The 21,930-nt window shown below is 35.2% G+C and overlaps 1 protein-coding gene across 11 annotated transcripts; it reads left to right on the top strand.

Annotated features, from left to right (window-relative positions):
* Positions 1 to 719: 719 nt before the first annotated feature.
* LOC149089687 (nucleoside hydrolase-like) lies at positions 720 to 20,269 on the top strand. 11 transcript variants are annotated; one of them, XM_089237344.1, is made up of 7 exons: positions 805 to 889; positions 972 to 1,029; positions 2,743 to 2,956; positions 3,857 to 4,072; positions 4,200 to 4,488; positions 7,122 to 7,258; positions 19,747 to 20,269. In XM_089237344.1, the coding sequence occupies exons 4-7, from the start codon at positions 3,872 to 3,874 to the stop codon at positions 20,068 to 20,070; spliced, it is 951 nt and encodes a 316-aa protein (XP_089093470.1). In that variant the 5' UTR covers positions 805 to 889; positions 972 to 1,029; positions 2,743 to 2,956; positions 3,857 to 3,871; the 3' UTR covers positions 20,071 to 20,269. The 11 variants fall into 11 exon arrangements, with proteins under 11 accessions (XP_089093369.1, XP_089093413.1, XP_089093377.1 ...); XM_089237268.1 differs by lacking the exon at positions 19,747 to 20,269 and adding an exon at positions 15,619 to 16,638 and having other exon boundaries at positions 814 to 889; XM_089237287.1 differs by lacking the exon at positions 2,743 to 2,956 and having other exon boundaries at positions 772 to 889; positions 19,747 to 20,266.
* Positions 20,270 to 21,930: the final 1,661 nt, after the last annotated feature.

Genomic DNA, 21,930 nt, shown 5'->3' with positions numbered 1-21,930 from the left:
TAGTTTGTAGACACCTGAACTCAGGGCCGCAACTAGAGCGGAGCAGGCGGATCTCGTACGCTGGACCCCTGAGGGGCGCAAATTTTATTCTCAAACCTTACCTGCAACATTACAAGGGGGCGCCAAAATGTGCACTTGCCCCGGGGGACCAAGCTTCTAGTTGTGGCCCTGCCTCAACTAACATTCTACCTATTGATAAATCCTCTATAGAGCCACGTTAATGATAATAATAAAATCAACAGTGCCGTCTTAACGCATGGGCCCATCCGAGCATGGCCTGGGGGGCCTCAAGAAAAGAGGGGGCCCTCACAAAAATGAGAACCGGTTTGAATTTTCGAGAATTCGCCAGGTAGGGCCTCAGAAAAATCACTTGGCCTAGGGGCCCACGATGCTCTTAAGACGGCCCTGACCCTCAAATCATCTAGAAATGTGTTATTACCTCTGAAACTGTGCCGCGCGTCGTTCAAGTGATCCGTAATTATACCACGGATCACTTAACAACTTAAGTAATCTGGAACTGGACCGCGGTGAGGGTAGGATTTCTCCCGGGGATCCCGTAACGAGCGTTCATCCCTAAAGCCAGGTTTTCCTCGGAATATAGGCTTTTTGCGCTGTGTGAATCGAATAGTATCATTTCGCGTCGGCAGAAAGAGGCCGTTCAAGTATCGTCAGCAAATTTTTAGCCATTTTTGACCCCCCCCCCCTCCCCCACCCTTATCAACTATCAAGTAATATAATATCACTGGCTAGTAATCCTAGACCAAGTTGAGCACAATGGGGAGGGAGAAGAAGAAATAACAGCATCGGGAGGAAGAAATCTTATCTATTGTTATCTCTTTTAGCTTTCTTTGCTCAAGGTTGTTTAAATACAATCAGGTTCAGCCACAGAGTAAGAATAATACTTCCTTACTTATTATATCTTTAGTCTATGGGTTCAGCCATCCTTAGAGTAAATTTGCTTCTTTTCTCAGGAACGCATACAAATTCAAATTGATACAAGAATTGAAGGTGGAACATAATCTTCTAAAGGTGAGTGGAATCCATGCACAGGGTTTTCACTTTTCCTACTTTTTAGTAAAATGTCCCACTTTCGCCCTACTGTCTTTTGTCCCAGTTTTCCTACTTTTTTTTACAAAGTCCTTCAAAATTCCTGTAACTTTTTAAATAAAGAGGGAATCATCAATGTATTGCCAAATAATACGAATGTAGTAGCAATGCAATTAATGATTCTGCCAAACCTGAAATTGTATTGTTTTTCAGGTTATTTAGGGGTGTACGTGGATCATTTTTCATTTGCTTAGTTTGAGGATTCAAAAACTCATTTTGTGTTACTGTTTGAAGTAGTCATTAAAAACTTCTGCTGTCTGGATGGAAAAAATAATTTTGTATTTACTACTTCATGGTCTTTGACAATCTATATATAAAATTGATTTTATGTGTGTGTCCTCTATACAAATCTACAATTTTAAATCGATTGGCACCTAATTTCGTACATATACCAAATGGAGCCCGGATTGAACGATGGGCTACTTTAAAAGTTTGTTAGAGCAGGGAAAATGCCCAAAATGGGCGATAAACCGTCAGGTAACAATGGTTTCTGGGCCTCAACAATGACTTTCAGAATGTTTAATTAGGTTACCGTGGTTTCCCTAGCAATGCGTTTCAGACATGCATATGCGTTTACAATGTCACTTCTTTAAGCTGCCAATATTATGTATAATAGTTTATTCCTTCATAATGGTTTGCAACTTTTTCAATCTTCACAATAATTAAAGAAAACCCGGGTAGCATTGGGTATTATAGCTAGTTTATTATATAGCAATTAACATTCATCATTCAAAATTATGGTGCACATTTTCTGTATTGGTGAAACAACAGTTTGCATAACAAAGCAGTTGGATACATAGCCCTATTCTATGTTAGGTGATTCTGATGCTACCCAATAGCATTAAACTGTCTTCTGTATTTTTAGGGCATGAAGAGGCATATAAACAATATTTACAATACTCAGCAAAGAACTAGGAACAAAAGTGCTTAGTTTGTCAAAAACGATGACGCATTGAATAGTAAAATGTAAATAAATCCCTTTTAAAAAATGATGGACAATGACGCAAAATCATCCGGTTTGCCTTGACTTATTATAGGTGCTTTTGGAAGTGGTATCGAAGGAGCATCACTCTTAAAAATGTACACAGCAAATTATGAAGGCATGTATCAAGGAAGAGAGTTGACAGATTGGAAGACTCCTCAAAAAATAGAATGTAATATATGGTGAGGAGAGACAGAAAAGAATTATCTGTGGTTGCTAGTACGCTGTTTTGGTCCAAAATTGTTTTTGTTACCAGGTCATTTTGCAAAAATATAAAAATAAATAAATTTGAGTGATTTTTTTTTATTGTGCTATGATTATATTGTCTGGGGGGGAGGTGAGGGGTATGTCCATCCTCCTTTTTCTAATTTTTTTAGTAGGAGCCCTGCATGATGCACAATTTAATGTAATTGAAATTGCTGGGTAAAATTTAATTTTAAAAAGTTTGATCTATTTGTATTGATTTTTCAATCAACATCAATTATTGCAAAGAATTTCAGAAAATAACAAAAACTATCAGTTATTTCTCAATGCAAATATGTCCACTTTTGTGATTATGAGCTTAAAAATTTGTGTTACTAAAAAATTGCTAAAACATTCCATTTACATAAGATATGGCCACCTGATAGTCATGGGGCAATTTATAACTGCAGGTACTCACTGACAACCGTGACTTTACAACAATGGTTCGTAAACAGGAGGATAATCTTGGTGCTGTGAGAGAGAAATTTTGAGAGTGAGAGCTGGAATGATGTTGATTACATAGCTGTGAATTTTGGAAAATAAGAGTTTGGGAAATTTTTGTGCAAATCCAAATTCCACACAAAAACCCTACACAGGCAAATATAAAAGGGAATTTTTTAAAAGGTAGGAATTTCTTATTCATAATAATAAAATTGTAGGGGATATTTCTCTCCTTTGCAAAAACTTCACACCATACTAGCCGTTGCTAATTTTTATTCCTTAAATTACTGTCATTACTTCAATCAAATCAGAATCACAGCAACGAAAAATTGCTAAAAAATTGGACAGACACATAGTTATCCAGACACAAAACAGGACATATAGTTATCCAGGACATGGGTCATCTTGCAGATTCGACTGGTGAATTCATGGGAAATAATTTTTTGCCCATACAGTTGAGATCTTTTGAATAATAGTTAAAATGAAAAAAAAAATAAAAGAATTTTTCAGTTGTTCTGGACAAGGAGTAGAGATTCGGATGTCCCCCAGAAAAACTGGAAAACTTGGCAGCTACGTAATTATTCAAAAAGTTGGGATAATGTAAATTTGAGTTCATTGGGGGCGCAAGATTGTTAATTAAAGTCACTGGGCATGTGGTTTAGTGAAAAGGTCAAGAACATCATCTGGCTTGAAATAGTGCTTGGCAAATTGGAGAAAAAAATCTAGGTGCAAACCAAATATTTTAGGAGTCAAGTGTATTTGCTTTCCAGAACTAAGTAATCATATATGCAAAATTGTAGATGCCAATATCAATTTTTCAGTTGCCATGACAATCTAACACAAATGATTTGTAAAGCCCTCTCTTGAAGGGAGATGCAAGACTAAATAAACAGCACTTTGAAGCCTAATGTTTCTATGTTCCTAACAGCACTAATGTTCCTATGTATGGCCATAATAAGAGTTTATAGCAAATAGTTATCATGAAATAATTCTTATATATAAAATATTGACGAAGGACAAGTGTTGCAGCTTGATGAGTCAAAAAACTTCACGATCTAATTAATGGTTATTCGTTTTTTTTAGTGAAAGCAACCAAAAATGTCTTTAGATGATGATGATAAGCAACTCATGGTCATTGACACGGATTGTGGCATTGACGATGCTCTTGCAATCATGTTGGCCCTCAGTTTCAACGCCACCTGGAAGATACTAGCTATCACTTGCTGTGCCGGTAACACATGTGTGGACAATGCCTGCAACAATGTCTTGAAAGTTTTACACTTATGTGGAGAACAAGAGGTGTGTCAATCAAAAACAGTCAATAAATATAGTGCATTATTTCCCTTTACATTGATTGATATATTTAGAAATTTGTTACTTCAAAATATTTAATGAGCCTTACATATTTTTTGTATCATTTGATCAGATCCCTGTTTATAGAGGCTGTGACAGGCCTCTACTAGCAGCTCCACCTGTACGTACTGTTCATGGAGACGATGGACTCGGGAATGTTGGACACGACTACTCTTCTGGTAATCTTACTGTATCAGAAGGCCATGCTGTTAACATTTTGGTACATTTAGCTAAACAGTACAAAGGCAAAATAAATCTTGTAGCATTGGCGCCACTTACTAACATTGCTATGGCACATAGACTGGATCCAGAATTCACATCCAATCTCAAGTCTATTACTTTTATGGGAGGAAATATTCATGGTTTGTATGATTTGACATATTTTACATACTCTAAATTGCAATTTTTCTGGGAACAAGGAAGCTAAAAATGTGTCCTTTATAGACAATTGTGCAATTTAGAAAAACAAAACATGTTCACACGCATATTAAAAAGATTATACAGTCAACTCGCTTACAACAAACTTTTATACTTCAAAATTTCACATACAATGACGTTAGTATAGCTTATCTATACTTATAAAGTCTGTACAAATATAACAAAGTTACACGCATAACAAATATTTTCACTATTATGGTTACGGGCATCTTTTTCTCAGCCACCTCGTTGGGCATTTTGCCTTTTAGCCTTGTATTTTTATTTTCTCCAACTTTGTTGTAAGCAAGTTCGACTATAATATTGATTCCTTGAATCTATATGTAAAGTTATTCTATAATTTAAGCATATTTATTTTCAATAAAATAGTTCAAAATAATAGTTTATTTGCCATTTTTCCAGTTTCTTTGTCTGCAGATGCACAAACATAATTTCCCAAAAATTTTGTGTTGCCCTCAGATACTGATTTAGTTATCACACATATCACACAGTTATAAAAATTTAGGTACAGAATTTAGGTAAAAAAATTAGATTTACACTAATGCCAATTTTTTAGATGCCATGACAATCTGCATTTGTAAAATCCCGGTAAAATCTAAAAGCAATACTCATTATTGACAATTCACTTAGTCACCTGCCCGCTGGCCAATCTGATTAATTTCACCTTATGGGTGAAAGTGGTTTTTTTTTTGCCTCCTAACACAAGCAGCTTATTTCTTTTGATGAACCAGGAATCACCGCACATAATGCTCATTTACACAGATTTTATAGACTGCAGACATTTTCAAGGGGCAGATTTCAATCACAAAAAGAATATTTTATAGAACCATCCAAATAACTTTCTCTTTCATTATTACGTGTATTGTGCATGAATAGCTGCAGTTTAAGGTTTTGAAGACCATAGCTGACTTGGGTTGCAGAGAAGAGCTCTACATGTACTCTTTTTGTCACACAAGGCTTGAGCTACGAATAAAGACTTGATTTCTTGAATATGCTTACATTGGAAGAATGCGGGTGCCAGTTGGGAGTATGATTGAAGTGTTTACAATTTTCAAAGGGGTGGAAAGGATGGACCATGAGTTATTAATGCACTGTCAATCAACGGCTTCCACAAGGGGGGACACCAGTATCATTTGAAAAGGGATAGTTCCAGGTTGTGGTGTGGCAGTTTTACTCTAATAAGGTTATTAATAAATGGAATAGCATATCTCTGAATTCCCTTTAAAGAGTAGTATGATAAACACATTGGGAGAAATCAAGAAGCTATCTATTCATAGATATGTACGTGGGCAGTGTATTTATATTATTAGTTTTTTTCTTCGTGGTATATACTTTTATATTGGATTGCTGTATTTAGGTTACGTCTGACATCCATATTTTTCATGGGTATCTTTTTTCAGCCATCTCATTGGGAAACTTGCCTGTTGTGGCCTTTGTATTTGTATTTATAGTTACTGCAATTTCCTGCATATAAATCTAATTAATTACCTAAATTTTGCTACTTTGAGGGAAAAAAAGACATCATATTGCAGCATGTGAAAATTCCATTCACCAATAATGAAATGTTAAGGAATAAAATGGTTTATCCAACATGTTTTTGTAAAAAAAATTGACTTTTATAAACACAAATACAAGGCCACAACGACCAAAATGCCAAACAAGGTGGTTGAAAAGACGATGCCCATAAAATTTTCTACCGAAATCTTTAAATCTATAAATTAAAAAAAAAATTATTTTCCGTAAATTCAATTTTCAAATATTCATTTTTATTCCAACCTAAGAAAAGAAAAACTTGCAGAAAGCAGCAGTACATAAAATCTGCACTAAAAAAATTCAGATTTTTTTTAAACGTTTAGCCAACAGATTATACGCATTGAACTATGATAGGTATCATTTTCTACAGAAAGACTGGTATTTTTTGCGAATTTTTGGTCCCAATTAACTAATATTTATATATCTCTATGCACAAAATTTTACACCTGACTCATATGAATATCATGTCTGACCAATCGTGTAACTTTGAGGTATTACACTGTATAATGCTAAATGTGCTGATAAATAGGTTTGAAGTGAAACACAAAATACATGTAATATACACACTTTTAAATACTGCATTTTACACATTCATTATTTATCACAGTGAATTTTCATTAGGAAAGTTTTTGGGGCAAAATGCAGTCTTTAGTATAAATATTAATTTTACTCAACATATTCCAAAATACCAGTCATCAGGAAGTGTTGTAACTTGATACTAAATTTGAAGATTTGGTTTTTAGCTGGAAATCCAATACTTTTAAACTGCCAACCAATTATTGCAGCATGTGCTTATGCTTTTCCACATTGGGAGACATTGAGTAATATGAATTTGTACCGCCTAGTTTTTTCTCGAGAACCTCTCTTCTAATTGATACTGGCTGTAAAAATCTTATCACAATTAAAAGTTTTATTTTTTTCCCTTCAAGTCTTTTGATTGTGTGATCGTATTTTCATAAATTGACAGTATTATATTTTAATAATTCGGCCAAAATAAAGATGTATATTAACTATATTTTTACTACAGCTGTAGGTAATGTCACGCCAACTGCTGAATTTAATTTCTACTGTGATCCAGAAGCAGCTCATATTGTAGTATCAGAATCAAAGTGCCCTGTTACAATGATCCCTTGGGAAACCACTCTCAAACATGGAATTGACTGGGTGAGTAATTACTTTTACTACAAGACAAGTTAAGAATATCATGGGTTTCATGTGTGGTCACTATGTTTGAGCTCTTTCATCTTTGAAGGACAGTAAAATATAGTAAAAATCATTTGGTAATAAAATTTTCATCATCCTTTTCCTGAGACATTTTTATGCATGGATGTCAACTTTTAGCAATATATATATTATCATCATATTTAAATAGGGCCATCTTTTCAACTTTTTCCAAGGGCGAGGGGCAAATAACATGTACTCAATGTATGTATATACCATTTCTAGTGTATTTTCTAAAGCCGGGGGGGAATCCCCCAAAATGACGGGCCTGTATTTGAAATGGTAATGAATACAGTTCCTTAACCTTCTACAGATTGAATTCACATTTTTAGACTGATTTTCATCATTTTTTTCACCTTTTTAACTTTGGATATTTTTCATTCAAAATAATTTTCCTTTTTGTTTTCAGAACTCACTTATGTCCATAGAAATTCAAAGAAGAAAAAATAGATTTAATGATGTAATAAACATGATGATAACAAACATTTAATGACGGATGATCTTAGAATAATTTATGGCAAAAAGTGTTGAAGTTGATAAAAATTTATGTTTTCTAAAGGAAGTTTAGAATCTCACACCTTCAGAAAAACAAAGATCAAAAGTACTTGGATTAATATTAGTTTTCTTTTTCTTTTATGAAACGTGTTTACAATCAGGAACATTGGCCGTTAAGTAGTTAAGAATCATTCAACATACATCTACTGTAACAGATTATTTTTTATTTTCCTCAAAATTATTTACTTTTCTCACTCAGCTTTTTGATTACCCTTTTTTTTAAGCGCAAACTCAGGCAAAAAAAATTAAAATCACAAGGCATTGTTCATGCTTTTGAAAGTGTTGCTACTTTCTTTGCGAAACCGCAAAATTGCAAATGTGAATGACATCATGTAACAGCTATTTTGAATGAAATATTTTATAGTTTACCCAACAGTTTATATAATTGAAATTTAATAAGATAAAAAAAAGCTGAAACAAATAATTACATATGAAATGAAACACTATATTCTAAACTTACATCTCTTAGAGTTGCATTATTTGTTTGAATAAAATGCCTAAAAATTACCACGCAGTGCCTGATATTATGCATGAAATATTTACATCATCTGTGAGTAAGTAAATGGAACAAGTTAAGCTGTTTTTTTAGAGGTCTGTACATGTATACAGGGTGATTTTCAAGTCATGAGACAAACTTTGAAGAACAGTAAAACTCATTAAAACTTTTTTTTGGCAAAGAATGTTTGTCTGCAACTCAGTCTGTACTAGAGCACTCCATGTTTAAACCAATATGGAGGAGTATTTAAAACTGAGCTAATGCTAGTCCACACTATCTGTAACTTCCATACTTATCAGTAAGGCTAGGATTTTTATTACCTAAAAACTGACAGAAAATGCTCTATAAAAAATATATTTATGTCCTATAATAACTAAAAATATGCCTACAAAGCCAGAAAAAGAAGGACCCAAAAATTTCCTTTCCAATTTCCGGTGACATTAATTTTAGTAAAATAATGTCAGAATGAGGAATAATTGCAGTTAATACTATTTTAAAAATCAGTTGTAGCTTGGACAAATTTTTAAAGTTTATCAACTGCCACATCTATATCAAAGAATCAGTAATAGGTGGACTCAAGGGGGGGGGGGCACTACTTCCAAGTCCCCCCTACCCTAGCTATGGCCTTGTCCAAAAACAGTGAAGGATGTGAAAATATTAATGCCTTGTTATCTACGTAATCTGCCCAGAATCAATTGAATAGGTAGTAAATAGCCAATAGATGGTGATAGACCTGAGTTGTGCTCGGTACGAAAGAAAGAAAAAGAAAATTCACCTTATTATTCGGGGGAACCTTGATTGACCACCAGTCAATCTTGAATGTAATACAGTAAAACCTGTCTTCAACGGAATCGCAAGGGGCCGAGATTTTTTTCTGTTGAACATGGATTTCAAGAAGCACAACTGCCTTACTACAAATGACTTATTAAAATCACAGCATCAAGTACGGAAACAGTTTTTGATATTGTAGGGGTGGATGATGCAGAAACTCACATTGGCAAGCAGAGATGACATAAAAAAATTTTGGTAGAGCACTTCAACATTTTGGACGAGTCCCTTGGCCTTTTGGTTTGAGAAACATTCGTAGCGTTAGTATGAAATTTTCCTTAAGAGCATACAATTTTTCTTTCCGCGTTAAGACAAGTTCCGTTCAATACAGGTTTTTTAATGTGTATTTTTGTATTGAAATCACGGGAACCAAGATTTTGTTCCATTGAAGACAAGTTCCGTTCAATACAGGTTTTTTAATGTGTATTTTGTATTGAAATCACGGGAACCAAGATTTTGTTCCATTGAAGACAGGTTTCCGCTTAATACAGGTTCCGTTAAAGACAAGTTTTACTGTACCAGCTTGAAGCAAGTCTGTTCCCAAACATTTTCTTTTCAGCTTGAAGAAAGGGTGGAGAAGGAATCGCCACCTCATTGGGCGTTTTGCCTGTTGTGGCGTTGTATTTGTAATGCCAATAAGATGAATGTCGCATGTCCTGAACACCAACATTCACCCCCTTTTAGTCTCAATTCTGTCTTTCAGTAAGTCTTTCAGTAAGAAATTAAGATGGCTAGAAAACAAACTCATTTTCATTAAAAGTACTGAAATATGAAAAAAAAAAATTCTTGGAAAATATGAAAATATGCCCAAAAATGATTGAAAATCATGAAAAAATTCTTTATTGTGCAAAAATAGTGAAACCATGTCAAGTCATAGAAATCCTAGCTCTATTTATCAGCAATAACTCCCAATAAATGCTCGAAAAAGTATAACCAATGACTTCACGATTGGTTATTTTGGCCATTACCTTGAATCAAAAAAAAAGAAAGTCTGAGTGGATTGAATGAAATATCAATACTAAGTCTGCATCCATCAAGTTAAGATAGTATCAGATATAACCAAAGTGTGAAGTCAATGACGAAAAATACCCTTTCAAATACTGAAGGAGAATTGTTGCTTGTAAGCATACAGCCCCTGAAAGTATAGACTATTGCAGCTCAAAAGTAAGCAGAGTGCTAATTGAAAACTCTCTCATGCATAAGATGACAAGAAAAAAAGTCATTAACCATTAAAGTCCATACCTCATATAAGGGACTCTAGCATCGCCATACTTCAGTTTTACATCCTTTGATAAATGCGTTTTAGGGAACTCGATCACACCTACAAGTTTGGACCATGACTCAAAATCACCCTGTGTATACAATGACTTAAAATATGATTGCTTGAAAATTGAAACTTACAATTTGATCAGAACATTCAGGTCTTCATTAAGAAAAATTTTGATATTACTTCAAGTAATCTAAGAAGCTCATTTGTATGTTGCTTATGACTTCAGAAGTTTTGTTTCATGTTTTTTTAATTTTAAGTTTATTAGTGCTTTTACGATTTAGGATTTCTATGACCATCACATACCAGAAAGAAATGGAAGAGACACATTCCTGAAAAAAATAACCACTTTTAGAAAAGCTGCATGCAGAAAAAGAGGCAATCCATCACTACTTGATGTTGATATGTTAGCTGGATGTGCTGTAGTCAATCCAGCTAGCATAAAGCAGCATGCTGAAGTTCCATTAATCACAGAGAGTCAAAAGTCAAATACTAATGAGAGCATATGCATCATTCTCCCATTAGAATTACCAAAACTTCAAAAAGGTTCTTACAATAAAATGGTGAATGTCATACAGGAATTTGATGACACTATTCTGGAATCACTTCGAGTGAAAATGATTAAATGATACTGCACGACAACTTCACAGAGAGAACAAGTCCAAATACATGGCTTGATGATGTCCAAATACATGGCTTGATGATGTCCAAGTACATGGCTTGATGATGTCCAAATACATGGCTTGATGATGTCCAAATACATGGCTTGATGATGTCCAAATACATGGCTTGATGATGTCCAAATACATGGCTTGATGATGTCCAACTATTTTACTTGCTATGATATAGCAAATAGTAAATGTATTTACTATTTGATTTGAAAAAAATGGAGTAATAAAACACGATTCCATATTAATGCATAAGTTTTTTCTAAGTAGTATGTTGATGATTCAATGAAAGATTGTTATCTTTGAAGAAAAAACTAAAAAAATTTACATTGTCACCGTGATGATATTGCAGTTGAACAAGGTTAAATATAAATCACATATTTTCTTCTCACTTTTTCAAAGAATTTAAAAAGTTCTGCCTCGGTATCGGAATGAGTACCTTCTCTCAATCACTTCTTACAGATGTTTCTTCATATCCCTTCTAATTCTTTTTTTTCTCTCAATTCCAATTTGTCTTTGCTCTTCAACATCATGGCTAACAAACTCAAGAGTTATCATGAATTTTTTTTATACCTAATTGTTTTTGTGCAATTTGACTTTAAATCAACTGTAGCTTTCATTTTGAAAGCAGCAGAGAGCGCTTTGCACTTGGAAATTCTCAAAAATTCATACAGGAGGTATGAGTAGATATACATCCATCAATCATTAGCATTTTGCTAAAGTTTTTTTCCCACTTTCGATTTTTCGTGAATGAATTTTTAATCTAGCTAAACCCTGGATGTACACTGGTGTAAGAAATTAAGAGAATTTGCAGACTTGGTCGATTATCTCTAGAACTACTGTACCGATTTTAATGAAATTTGATATGGACATACATTCATACAATACAAAACAAATAACCATTCAATAATTGTAATACCATAGCTGCCAACTTTTGAAAATGAAAATTCGGGAGATTTTCGCGCAAACCCGTATTTTATGTTTAAACCACTCCCTAATAAATACAATAGGGATTTTTCCAAATAAAATAGGGATTTTCCAAACATAAAAGTTAAAGCGTAGGGAATAAAATCCCTACTCAAAAACAAGTCAAATTAAAATAGGGATTTTACAAACATGGAAGTTAAACCCTTGGGAATAAAATTCCTACGCGAAAAACAAGTGAAATTGGAGGCCAAAACTTTAGTGATGTAAAAATAAATATTGTGGTCAATCAGAAACGCTGCGAACAAACATTCTGTGCGAATGACCCCAAAATCATCGGAAAATGAAGGAAAAAAGCGTCAATTTTTGAAGAACACTGACTAAGACACTTGCTTGATTTTTTTCTTTCTTTTTTTCACTTCACGACTGATGATGGCAGTCTTTCCATGACCGATGATCATGTCCGTAACACAACTTGTACAAAAAGGAAAAGTCGGCCCTCTTTTGGAACGTTTGATGAGAGCAAATTCATCGGAATAAGTGTCTTTAAAATTGATTAAATATGTTTTTGCTTATCAGTATTCATGTTTTGTTATATCGCACGTACGTAACTTCAACAAAAGAAATTTTGACCATACGCGCGTCACTATAATCTTCAATTATTATCCAGGACTATTGGCTGCTAAGCCATTTCCCTGCGCGATAAGACAAACAACTTTCTTGTTACTATCAGAGGGTTTTGTAAAACTTCCTTAAAAAGGGAATTTCCCCATTTACGACGTGTGGCGTCATTTCAAATGGGGAAAAAAAGAGTCTTCATGCCCCGAAAGAAATTCCTTAGGGATTGTTTTCATAAGCGGGGATTTTTTTTTTTAATGAAGTAGGGAATGTTTAGGGACAATTAGGGATTTTTTGTGATTTTCTTAAAAATTCGGGAGATTTAAGAACTTTTCGGGAGGTCGAGCGATGAAGTTAAAATTCGGGAGATTCCCGAAATATTCGGGAGACTTGGCAGCTATGTAATACACACGCATGATCGTGCGTAACACTCGTTGGAGTCGGAAGGTATGAAACAGCGGTTGCAGAATAAACAAAAAAATGGGTTAATAGATGAGTTAATAGGGGGGTATGGTCCCCTCTTACAGATATACAGGTCTCGCAGCGTGATTTCATACTTGAAATAAGGCAGTTTATCATTTCCTGTGGCAATTGGTTCCACTCGTTCAGCAACGCTGTTTTCATTCCCTGGATGGTTCCCGGAGGGGGTTGCGAGTTGCAATTGCACTCCCCAGAGCGTCCCAGACATGCTCTATAGGGTTAAGGTCTGGAGATCTGGCTGGCCAATCCATCCGGCGCGAATATCCTTACTCTCTAGAAAATCGTCGAGCAGAAGAGTTCTATGTGGCCTCGCGTTATCATTCATTAAAATGAACTCAGGGCCAACTGCACCCCTGAAAAGGCGAACATAGGACTCCAAGACCTCATCCCTATACCTCACACCAGTCACAGTGCCTCTTTCAAAGACATGGAGAGGTGTGCTGCCATCCAACATGATGCCTGCCCAGACCATTAAACCTCCTCCGCCATAATGGCCGATTTCGCGGACATTGGAGGGTAGGTAGCGGGTCCCTGGTTCTCTCCATATGAACGTACGGCGAGAATCGGTGCTTAGGCTGAACCGGGACTCATCAGTGAAGAGAACGGTCGCCCATTGATCCATACTCAAATCTCTATGCTCTCTGCATCATGATAAACAGATTCTCCTGTCCGTAGAAGTGAGCGGGACGCAAACAGCAGGTCTTCTTACAAACAATCCTCTCTCATGAAGTCTTTTGGAAACAGTCGCCCTTGATACACGGGTTCCTGTGGCTGCATACAAGTCGAGAGAGAGCTGAGAAGCTGTAACACTCCTGTTATGCCTAGCTATAATCGACAAATGGCGATCTTCACACGACGCTGGGCGTTAAATTGAACTCTCTACAAATCTGGACTTGAGATTGGCCTGCTTCTAGCCTCCCCACAATTCGCCACCTCATTCCATCATCTAAACGTTGATGGTTACTCATTTTTACTGTTACAATTTGAAATTAACTGAGTGCTGCAAAATAACACCAAGAAATTCACCAAGGTGTGCTAGTGAACAAAATGCGTCTTAACTTACGCGTGCTTATAAAGCCTATTTCTCTACTGGCTTCGCCTACACACACACGTGTACGCTTACGTATTTGACATACAAGATTTGCATTTTTGTCTAGAAGCAGTGGTTTTACATTCAGTTCAGTTCTTTTCATGAAATTCGATAAAATATGCTAATTCTCTTAATTTATTTCACCAGTGTAGCTAAACATTCAGGAATTTTCAGATTAGATGATTTAGATAAGATTACAAAGAAATTATTGACAATTCCTGTCTGAAAACCGGTCAAAAATTTGTTATAGGCATAATTTTGCAGAATTTTTTGTTTGCTATAAGCAATCAAAATAACACAGATAAGCAATATGAGCTATCTTTGTTGTTATAAGCGAGTCTCCCTGTAGTAAAGAAATGACATAATCCACATTAAATAGTTCTATTTTAACTCTACATAATGACAGATTAAAAAAAAGACATGATCTTAAATGCCAAAAAAGCTTCCACATTAAATAGTTCTATTTTAACTCTACATAATGACAGATTAAAAAAAAGACATGATCTTAAATGCCAAAAAAGCTATGTTTTACAGCAGTATTATAAGTTATTGAGAACGAGTCAGTGGGAAGCAGCTGCAGGATCGAACAGTTTGTAAGCAATTTTGTGTAAAAAAACAGAGCTGCCATATTTTTCACACCAAATGGGAAGTATGGTAATACTTTTTCACACTTTTTTTTTAGGTTTTTTTTCAGATATAGTTATCCATCTAAGTTATTGTAATAAAAAACTCTGAGTCCTGATATGATAACATTAAGCATAAGCACTGTATTTTCAAATACTTTTGGTGGATTCAAAATGAATGAGGTAAAAGATGTGTAGTTATTGTGTGAATACCCACACCACTTTTTTTGTCAATAACTCAAAAAATGTACAATCAAACAGTAAAATACTGAAATATCTAACCATGTTAGAACTGAATTAAATGTAAAACTTACAATGCAGAGAAAATTTTTTTAAAATGTATATATACAGTTGACTCTTGATAATCCGGCCGTGCACTAATGCAGCTGATCCAGTAATCCGGCAGGTTTTCTTTGGGTATAGAAGAGGAAAACATGTCACCTCTCTTCTTTTCAGAGTTATGCTTCAGCCCACCCCTACAGGGTTAGCAGGCAGTAAATCACCAAGTGATAAGCCTGGGCGGTTGTCAGTCGTTCGTTGTCTTTGTGTGCGCATGGAAGTTTATATTATTTATTATTTAATTGGGTTTTTTTTCAATTGACTTCCAGTAATCTGGCGATTTCGGTAATCCGACACACTCTGGTCTGATATGTACCGGATTAGTGAGAGTCTACTGTATATAATCAATAAAAATAAAGTTATGTAAGATTACCTGTTACTTCAAAGTTATCTGCCTATCTAACTTTAATTTCAGGACTTTTACAATCGCTGGATCAATCAAGAAACAATAATAGCGGAGTTCATACAGAAGACTAGCACTGATATAGCACAGCTCTGCAAAGATGATGAATGTAATGGTTTTCTCGATTGTGATTTCTTGGCAATGGTTGCTGCGCTAGATAGGGAAAGCGTGAAAGTTACAAATTTTTACAAGATGAGTGTAGAAGCGAGAGGAGTATACACCAGAGGACAAGTTATAGCGATACTATCACAAATTCATGAAAAGAATGAGGAAGTTCGTGTACGAGTGGTAGAAGAATTCGATGACATGATTCTCAAGCATCTGAGAAATCAAATTTTGAATTTGTAACTTAAAGTTTACTTTAAGTTACTCAATTCATGGTTATCAATGCTGAAAAGATGATAAACAATGTCTAACATGACCATGGGAATGGAAAAATATTCAAAAAAGTTTCCTTTAATAAGATTGAATAGAAAGGATCATCATCAGTTTCATCCTTCATCAATGACCTAAGTTTTTGTTAGGTGTCATTGTATTCTGCATGATATCAATACCTTACTTACTTTTTGTAGACACAATACACAGCAACAGAATAATAACTCTTTCCATGTACTATATCTGTATGATGGAGATAAAGAGCACCCATGTAACAAAAGGGAAATTTTACAGGAGAGCCGTTCAAAATTTTTTTTAGTTTATGTCTTTATATCAGTGGTTCTTAACCAAGAGTGTCCCAAAGTATTTTTGGAGGTGGGAGATTGAAAACAAAATTATAATGTATCAATTGATTATTCAGGGAAATCGGGATTTAAAAAATTGAATTTTCAAATTTTTTAACAAATAAGAATCATAACACAAGTTTTTTTTTGCTTAGAGATCATACTTGTTTTTCATTTCGATTGAGGATACCATTAATACCCAAAATATCTTGCAGTTTGTTTAAATTTGTATGTTGTGTTACTAACATGCTGTGTTTGGCTTTGATTCTGTCGTGAGCATGCATCAGAAGAAACATAAAAAAATTTAATCAAGTGCCGAGCAACATGTGAATATTATTGTTTGACTGGAATTAATAAGTGAAAAACAATTAATTGAATCTTTTTCTCTCAAATTTTGAAAAACCTTTAAAAAGTAATTTTTTATTTTATTTTGTGAATTTTTTTTTACCATATGATTTTTTATTGTTTATTGTTTTAATTTTTTACATGAATACAAGACGGAACGAAAAAAAATCAGCCAAGGGGTATAGAGACCCATACTAGATGATACATTGCAAGTTTATAATGAATAATAAGGAACACAGTTGCTTAGGGGTCATTCAAGTATTATGTCAGCATCGAGGGGGGGGGGTTCAGATTTGCTGACTTTCGATGACAAGGGGGGAGGGTGGGTTTGAAGGTTGCTTACGTCATCAATCGCCCTTTTCGAAGATATGAAATATTCTAAGCCGCTGACGGAATTTTGCTGACAAGGGGGGTCAGTGTTTTGCTACCAAGAGGGGGGGGGGTCAAAAATGGCTAAAAAATCTGCTTACCTAATACTTGAATGGACCCTCATTAGTAAACAACAAACTAAAATGGAAAAACAAAATATTAGAAATGCACACACACACACACAGTTTTACAAAAATGGGGAAGGGAGTTTCAAAAAAAAAAAAAAATCAAATGTCAAAACAAAACTTTTGCATAATTAATTTAAAGAAGAAAATAAATCGGAACTACTTATCAACTACAGTAGAGTCTAAAAAAATCCGCCCAGAAAATTCGAGTTTCTGTATAATCCAAGACACTGAAAATTTCAGAATTTCTTTTGTCAAACCCTCCAAGAGTTTGTTTGTTTGTTTTTTCCTCCAAGAACCTGAACTCTTTATTTTTTCCATCAGGAATACTACTTAGTACAGTGTTTCTCAACCGCCGGGCCGCAGCCCGGTATTGGGCCGTGACATCATTCATACCGGGATGCGACTGATCTGCCGTTTCTTTTTCCCCCATTCATGTTCCGTTAATCATGTGTTTGACTGGGCTTTCCACTTACAAAAATGAATGAAACCGGGCCGCGGGCTTCCAAAGGTTGAGAGCCACTGACTTAGTACATACACATTGTAAAATACTTTCAGTTTGAAACAAACTAGATAGGCCCCCGGGTTATAATGGGTAACTGGTGGAATAAAATACCAGACTCCCTTGAATGGACATGACCGTTTTAACTATAGGCAAAGATAGACTCGAAAGTCTGAGAGCGGGGATGAGTCAGCTCTTCCTTGGGCATGGGGGAGAGTCACCCTTTGCCCATGATTTTAACTTTTGTGGAAGTCACTGAGAAAGAGTAAGTAAGTTTGACCGTTTTCATCATAATGGTGAATGTTCCCTAATTGTTTGCAAAAAACATTGGGAAGGCAGTTGAAAGCTACCAGTGTCTCAGCGTCGTTCACCATCAATCCCATCCCCAACTCTCTCTCATCTTCGTGCCTTTTTCTTTTCACATTCCTCATTTTTCAAACATCGTATAGCTAAGATCTCTACTCTGTGCTGTTTGTAATCTACATGAGATGAAGTAAAATAACTTAAATAAAAATACAAGTAAAAGAAAGTTTGTTTTTATGCTAACTAAAAGCTATAAAAAGACTCGATGGAAGAGAAACAATTAAAAATGTTACAAATACAGTAAGCATGCTATTATTGGTTTTGCTCATCTTCTTTTTTACGCAAAGTCAACATTTTAAAGCATTTTTTATTGTTTTTCAGATAATTCGTTTTTCGATAGTCTAAGGTGGCCTCAGCCCCATCCAACACAGATTATCGAGACTACATTATTGCTACATTTAACAGGAGATATAGGTGGTGGGGAAGGAATGTAAAGTGACTTATAAAAATTAATTGATGGGTAATTTAATTAATGAAATTAATTAAAAAACCAAATTTTCTAACAAATAGGAAACACATTATCCAAGGGAGTGCGGGAAGACAAATCGTATTGCATTGGGATGCAGGATGGAAAAAAAGTTAAGAAATACTGCTTTATATGGAGCTTGCTTGTTTTATAAAGTTAATCACTTATTCATTGAGATAGTACTTAGTGTCCTATAACTATGTGTCATCATCATCAACCTTTTTCAATCCACTGCTGGATGAAGGTCTCCTCTACATTTTTCCATTTTACTCTGTCTGATGCTTTTGCCATCCAGTTGACTACAGCCACTTTTAGGATCTCATCAATCCATCTTGCATGGGGACGTCTTCTCGGACGTTTCACACCATGGAGGGGTACTAATTCAGAATACTTGTGGGCTACCCTTGTGGGCTACCTGTTGCCCTGTCTTCTTGCAATATGTCCAGCTCATTTCCATTTTGAACGTTTAATTCTTTTCATGATATCATATACCTTTGTGTGGTTCCTTATCCAAGTGGTTTGTTTCCTGTCTCCCTTTGTGATGCCTAACGTACATCTTTCTATGCTCCTTTGTGTTGTCTGTAGCCTTTGTATCATCTTGCTCGTGAGTGTCCATGTTTCATCTTCGTCGTAAGTCAGCGTTGGTAGCACACACTGGTTGAACACTTTTCTTTTCAGGCATAATGGCATGTGACTCTTCAGAATAACACAGTTTTGGCTAAAAGTGCTCCATTCGATCTTGATCCTTCTGTTCATTTCATTAATGATTCTGTTGTCTATGATAATTTCATGTCCCAGGTACACATAGCTTTCTACTTATTCTATCTCTGTGTTGTTGAGCAAGATCATCTTCTTAAAAGGAAAGGAGTTGAACATAACTTTGGTCTTTTGCAGATTCATTTTTAAACAAACCTGAATACTTGCCTTTGCAAGTTCTTGTATCATTTCTTCTGGTTCGCCTAGATTACTGCTGACAATAACAATGTTGTCGGCAAGTGGTTGAGGAAATTCTCCATTCATTTTAATTTGTTTCTCATCCCAATCCAGTTATACCTATGTGCAGTGTGACGAAAGTACTGCAAATTAATAGTGTTATCCCAATATTGATAAAAATGGACATAGTGCCTTTTGCGTCCATGTACAGATATGTGTAAATGAACTAATTTATTGCAATGTTCATTTTTATAACTGAATGGCCTCTAAATATACATTTTTACAAGTGCCTGGTGTCATTTTTCATTTCTTTGACAGGAATATTACCAGATATGGAGTACAAAAGGTACAAAGAAATGTGATTTCATAAGAGATATAACTAAGCACCTAGCAGCACGCCAGCTCGGAAGAGGCCGTGCACATTTTTTAGACATTGATCTATTGAGTGTTGCAGCAGTGGTGTCACCTAGTAGCATTAACACATTTCAGAGGAAACCGATAGCAGTTGAAACCTTTGGAACATCAACAAGGGGTCAGGTGGTCTTATTGAGCAAAGAATCAGAGGATAGTCCATTGGTGAATATCGTAACTGTATTTAATGATACAATCTTACAAAAACTTAGAGAAGCTATGATAGAGTGATGGAGTTTTGACTTAAGTGACACACTTTTGACAGATACAAGATTCGTAAGGGTTACTTTCCATGGTAAAATGAAGTTCAGCAAAATCCCGATCTCTAGTGGTTATTCAAATGCCAGCTTGTGTCAAATATTCATGTGCCCCATACATTATAAAGGAGTACCTTAAGCAAACTACAATAAACAATCTTATGTATGGTTACAATATGTTTCTTTCTTCTTGTACTGTTCGTGGTTTTATGAAAAATTTGCCCCGAAATTTCACCCACAGCACATTTTGTCCCTAGCACGCTTCGTTCCTGGTACATTTTGCCCCCTGACATTTCGCCAGCCCTGACTGAGTGATCAAATGCGCAACCAAATGGGTAATAAGTGAGTGACTAAGTGTATGACAGTGTCACTCATATGGTCATTTACTCAACTACACAGTCACAAACTCTCATTCATATGATCACTTGATCATTCATGTATTCATTTACTTAACCATAGTCACTCACTCATTCATATAAACAATCACCCACTCATACAATCATATACTCAATCGTTCGTTCACTCATGCGGTCAGGGAAGGCAAAACGTCTGAGGTAAAATTTTTAGATCCCATTGTATACAACTGATTCGTCGCCACTGAAAAATTTACTAACATTTTTTAGAGGGGAATACAGTAAAACCTCAACAATAAGTCGTCACCTCAAGTTATCGAAAAATTATGACGGCTTAAGCGGAGTGACAACTTCAGCGGAGTTCCATCAGATTTAATGTGCAATGTTATGAAAATCGTATAAATTTAAAGTAATATGACATTTATTAAAGTATGAATCAAAATAGCAATATATTAATAAAATTTATAGATTGCGAAAGAAAACACAATAGCAATTTTTTATCTTTTTTATCTGTTATTACTTAAATTATTGTGGTGAAATGTACTGTATACTTTGATTTATACTAGTAATTTTTAATTTATAGACTAACAGAGTAACCATTTGAATAAGTAGCTTTTCTTCATAACAGAACTTTCTATTGCACATTGATTTTACATATACATCATATTTAATTTTAGTGTTTGAATTCTTCATCAGTAGTTCATGATGCAACTACAAAGTAATCTCGAACACTTTTGACTTGGTGGAGGGGCCCTGGGCAAGGAAAAGTAAACAGAAGACCTCAACTTGGGAAAGAATGTCTAATTTTTTCAACAAAGATATTTTGTTTAAATTTCAAGCCCTAAATTAGTAGAGTCCATGCTTTCTATGATTATTTATTATCCACTCCCGCGCGTTGCACTTTAACTTTAACTTGATTAATTTGATTCTTCGATTTACATAATTTTTGTTTCCTTGAACTATATGTAATCTTTGACATATCAATAAATTTTTGGTTTTGCCAGAGATGCCCTGCCCCCCCCCCCGGGGGGAGGGGGGGGGCGAAGTGCTTACGTTGCTTCTTGTGACAGAGCTTGGGTGTCTTGCGGTTTGTCCAGTTTCTCCAATGGAGCCCAGGCAGAAATGAGATCTAGCTTAAGCAGTCCCCAAAGTTCCAAAAACCTTATTCGGCAAATTAACTTCCCAGTGAAACTTTCATTACTTAAACTGTTCCGTTTGGGTATATAGAATTTTATGGTGATTTTTAAGCATATGGCAATTCTGATAACACAAGCTCTTTTTTTAATGGGGCCATAAAAATTGTCTGTTCCTCTTTCTCAAACTTTTTCATAGTGACGACTTAACTGAAATTAGCGACGAGTAAATGAGGGTTTAATAACATTGTGGTCTAAGAGAGCTGGAAGGGTCTGAAGAAAAATGACGACTTAACCGGAGTGACGACTTATTATCAGGTTGACGACTTAACAAGGTTTTACTGTATT

The sequence above is a fragment of the Pholcus phalangioides genome, unplaced genomic scaffold (assembly GCF_987345545.1).
Source record: "Pholcus phalangioides strain wild (caught in Gottingen) unplaced genomic scaffold, Ppha-v1.0 ptg000001l_1, whole genome shotgun sequence".
NCBI lineage: Eukaryota > Metazoa > Arthropoda > Arachnida > Araneae > Pholcidae > Pholcus > Pholcus phalangioides.
The sequence above is the reverse complement of the archived record's forward strand: the minus strand, read 5'-3'. Positions and strand labels throughout refer to the sequence as shown.